Source organism: Zingiber officinale, chromosome 2A, assembly GCF_018446385.1.
Source record: "Zingiber officinale cultivar Zhangliang chromosome 2A, Zo_v1.1, whole genome shotgun sequence".
Classification (NCBI taxonomy): domain Eukaryota; kingdom Viridiplantae; phylum Streptophyta; class Magnoliopsida; order Zingiberales; family Zingiberaceae; genus Zingiber; species Zingiber officinale.
This window is the reverse complement of record NC_055988.1, coordinates 44,368,207-44,372,991: the sequence shown is the minus strand read 5'-3', so window position 1 is coordinate 44,372,991 and position 4,785 is coordinate 44,368,207. Positions and strand designations below refer to the sequence as shown.

The 4,785-nt window shown below is 40.3% G+C and overlaps 1 protein-coding gene across 1 annotated transcript; it reads right to left on the bottom strand.

Moving 5' to 3' along the window:
• Positions 1-961: 961 nt before the first annotated feature.
• On the bottom strand, positions 962-3,865 carry LOC122043647. The gene is made up of 9 exons (XM_042604251.1): positions 3,604-3,865; positions 3,248-3,480; positions 2,994-3,175; positions 2,621-2,905; positions 2,469-2,527; positions 2,337-2,373; positions 2,149-2,220; positions 1,704-2,028; positions 962-1,570 (listed from the first exon to the last, which is right to left on the bottom strand). Exons 1-9 carry the CDS (start codon positions 3,863-3,865, stop codon positions 1,193-1,195), a joined length of 1,833 nt encoding a protein of 610 aa, XP_042460185.1. The 3' UTR covers positions 962-1,192.
• Between the last annotated feature and the right edge of the window lie 920 nt (positions 3,866-4,785).

Here is a 4,785-nt window from a genome sequence, read left to right as displayed (position 1 = left end):
AAAGACATAGAAATTTAAGCATGGTTAAAAAAAAATTAATGCTTGCAATTAATTAACAAGGTAAATCCAAGAGTCCAAGCATTTGATTTTGCATAATTTAATATTGAAAGTATAATATTTGAAAATAACTTATCTATTAATTTGTCCTTTAGTTCTGAATAATTTAATTTCATTAAATTTGAATTGTTGTTGAATATAAATTTTAGATTAACTATATTTATTCTAATTAGATTAAAATTGTTGATTTCAGATTAATTGAATTAGATTTGGTATTAGATTTGGAATAATTAAACTTTTACTTTGAATTATTTTGTGAGATACGCCAAGTAAAAATAAATAAGGGTTAATCATTATGGAAACTTCTGAGGATATTTAGAAGAACCCGAATGACATTAAAAAGGGAAGAATATGGATTAACTATGTTTAAAATTAAACCCTAAGTATTTCAAATACATATAAATACCTTTAGATTATGGGGAAATTATTCTAAAATCCCCGTGCAAACCTAAACACTTGGATTTAAAGGCAATTTCATATTAATAAATTTCCAAAAAAATTCAAATTTTGCTAATTTGCCAATAGACCAAATAACTAGCATATTAGTGATTTTGCTTGATTTGATGAAAGCAAAAGAATTACTATTCCCTTTGTAAGAGCCAAATAATGGTTGTGAAAAACAGTAGTGTGATGTTCTTAAAATAGGCACAGGACGAGGGAAACAAAAAGAGAGAACTCTATGCATAATATAATGTCACTTTTCCAGTTTTTGTCCCCTTTAGAAGCTTCCCCACCTTCGTCTTCATTATGTCAAGAAAATGGGATAGTAAAAAGATTTCAAGCTCAAGATTATAGTTGCATCAAACAGAAAAAAAAAAAAAATCTAGATCAAAACTCTATGATTGGCATCCACATATGTTCCTTGGAGCTTCATCTTCACACTGTGTGCAATTTATCTGACTAAAATAATTTACAATGTCTTATAAACAAACTCTCAGGCATCAAAACTGAATATTGATCCAACTGGATAACCAGAAGCACTATTTGTTATATGTTAGCATCTACAAATACAAATATGTGCATCTCTTTTTCTCTTGATCCAGATTAAGGACATCATTGAACATACACAAATTTGGACAAATAAGGCAACTCAACTGAGACAGCAATATCATTGGACTTTTGAAATCTTCTCCTCTTACAAAGGCATATGTGGTGGACCGGACTGAGCTATGAACTGCTTGCTGTACATCCGGTGTCGCCTCTCCCTCGCGTAAATGACCCAAAAAATCAAAGACAGCATAACAGCAGTAGATACCATCACAAGACCAATATAGGTCCATGCACTGTATAGTTCGAGGCCAGGACAATTCTTCTCACTTAATGAACTAAAGGTATCGCGCACAAAAGTGCAATCTGCCAGCTGAAGGAGGAAAGGTCCATATAAGTAAAGTCCTTTGCTTACATTTGTTGCTGCTGTCATTTGATTGTAGATGCTTGGAGTTAGTCGACCAACTGTAGTGCAAACATCATTTCCGTTTACTGATGTGATTTCACAAATGTAGCTTTTCCATACCTACATCAGGAATTATGAACACAAATGTATGTGGTCATTTGGTTTTTCTGAATTAACAACCATAACAGCTATATTGTCCTGCATTACTTCAAGAAGCATAGACATACTCCACTTAACTTAGATGTTTACTTACCGTGGATGAGTTAAGGAAGTTGACCTCCCCTTTGGCACACGCACGAGTACTCATGTTGGTGTTGTATGGATTGCAGAGTGCGGGCACCAGTGGACCAGATTGATTGTAATAGAGAGGTGCTAGAACAGGAGGGAAGTTTCCGTTGGAAACATTGCTGATGACCTGATTGACAACATTCACAATCTGGAAGGTAACTTCCTTGCTTCGGTACATTGATTCATTGGCAGTAGTAGCATCAACACAGGGAAGAATGTCATCTAGAGCTGTGTGTGAATGTGGATGATCAACCCATTGATCCATCGCGACACATGCATCTCCAACTACACTGCCAAACAAACAGTTGGTATTGGATCCAAATTGAAGTTTTGACTTAAACGCAAGATAAACCAGTGAGTAATATGACTACATTTCAGATATCAAGACATCTGTATAATTCTCTTCTTACTTGTGCAGAAGAAGAAAAACACCACATAAAATAAATGTGCCTGCTACAAGGATCCATCCAACAAGTACTAACCTGCATAGTTTTTACAAAAAAAAGAAAAAGAAAAAAATTCAAGCCCCTGTCCAATAGCGACTTGGCCAAAAGATGATATAACACGAACAACATGGTGAAGAATTACTTTCACATACATTGACACGAGGAATTGCAGCCCAAATATGGAGAAAACTGCATGTTAGACATAGGAAAATTGGTAATTTAGTGATCCAAAAAAAGGAAGAATTATAGGCTAAAGCTTCACAATTATAGGTTAAAGTGCTTACGGAATCCAAGGAATGCCAAACCTAGCATGACTGCAGCAATTATAATCAGATCCAATCTCCTGCAATGCACAAGATCTCAGTACAGTAATGTAGATCAAAACTACACATGATTTGGATTAAACATTGTCGTGCAAGGAGACTGTTAGACGCACACTGTATCGAGCACAATCTGAATTTTTTTTGAATTCTCCATGGTCTTACTAGAGAGTTCGTTTGCTGATGAGTTGAGTTTCCTCTGAATAGTATCGATCTTCATCTGGACGTCAGCTGGCAGGAAGACCTGATCCACTCCAACCTTCTTCGCAGCAGCCAAACTGCTCGAGAACTTGTGGAGATTATCAGCTGTCAAGTTAGCTTGACCGACCACATATTCCAGAGTTTCTGAAGTGCTATTGTGGAACATTCCCTGGCCTTTATACAACACGCCGGATCCAATGCTGAGTTCATTGTATGAGTTGAGTTAGATCGAATGCGACGACAAGTCTAAGCAAGAAGCAATGTTGGGTTTAAGAAGTTGGATTGTACATGGCAGCGCAGGTAAACAAGATGAGGAGAATAAGAGAGAGCGCGTAGGCAACGCGAGAATACGAATGGTTTCTTCGTCGGCAGAAGCAGAGACAGCAACAGATGAAGAACAAAACCAAGCCAAATCCGAGAAACCAAGCTATGGAAATGGCGAAGAGCGGAGCGGCAGTAAAACCAACGGACTGCAAATTCAAGCAAGAACTTTTCAAGGAAGATTCAAACGACAACGCATGAGGAAAAAAAGTAGAACTGACAGCCCAGTAATGCTGATCGCTGATGTTCCAGCCGCCGGTGTAATGCTTGTATCCATTCAAAGGGTCTTTCCTATATGTCCTTTCGGCAGCCAATATGAAGGTGCTGTTCTCCACCGTACCGTTCTTGGTCACCGGAGCTTCGGCGACCAACCTTCTCCATGGACCCAACCCTTTCTCTTGTCCTTTACCTGATTGCCGATGCAAATTTCCCAACCAAGCGTTATTTTTTTTTCCTGCTCATCAAATTCCCATCTTTGCACAAAGTTTCAAAAGTTTTTGCATGAAAGAATCACGTTTTTCTACCAAAATGCAATTTTTTTTTCCCTTCCAAATCACAAAAGAAAGGAGAGGATCACCTGATGCGGATGCTTGGGCAATGGAGGAGGGAAGGAAGAAGAGCCCGAGAAGCGTAACAGAAAGGAAAGCGCCAGGTAATGATGTCATGCCTGTCCGGGGCGGGCTGCTCTGTTCCCGGAGAGGCATTGGGTTGGGGAAAATGTAGAAGAAGAAAAAACAAGGAGGATCGCAAACGACGACGTCTGGATTCCAAAGCCAGCCGATCTTTTGTTGCCTTATATAAGTAATAATTTCTGGCGTTATTGATGCGATGGTCGCCATGTCTTCCGGGTGCGTGTTAAAGAATCTGTGGCTTTAATGTCTCGCTCTTTCAATTCCATCCATCGTCGTTTCCTTGTTTGGTGCCTGCCGAAAACTGGAAAGGAGAGGCAGAAATGGAAGAGCAACCTTAAATTCTTCCACAATCTCTAAGCTCGTGCTGCGCTTTATTTTATCTTCCCTAATATTTAGTAAATGGAATTATTGTGAGTTCAAATCATCACTTTCCAATCAGACACTCTGAAAATGGTTATGATCCTGTCTGAATGTTGAATCAACGAACATTAGGTACATGGCACTTTCCGATGGCTGACGTGGATCTTCGACTAGTTGCACGAACCTCCGGCGAACCTGCACAGAAGTCGGGCCGGGAAGGGGTTCCCGGCGGCGACCCTCAGACGCTCAAGTCAAGTAAGCAAATAATGAAAAAAGTGGCTTCAAAGGTGTCCCACGCGTACCTCCGGCGAAGTATAAGACTCTTTATATAGAGCAGTGGAGAAGCGAGTGTACACCTACCAAGGTGTACACATGTCAGCGGCTCATACCCCAGTAAGGACTTGTCAGTGAGCTTACCTGACTCATACTGCTACAGTCCAAGCATGTCCTCGATGGAACAGCGGAACCCTCTGTCATAAGATTTGCAGTATGGCCTACATGTGGAACATACCCGCTGTCAGAAAAAGATGTCCCTTGTCCTTTTGCCCTTACTCCCTGGAGAGAGTCCGACCGGCCGGCTTCCACGATATCCGGCCGGACGTATGCGGTGGTTTACTTGGGGAGATTCTTACTCCCGTGCTTTGTGGAGACTGTTAGCAATGCTACCTGATGGCTTTGGCCGAGCGTGCAATCCGATCGGCCCTGCGATCTTGTCCGCTGAGTGCCGGAACCCTGACTTTCGACGAGACACCTTCAACCATCAACTA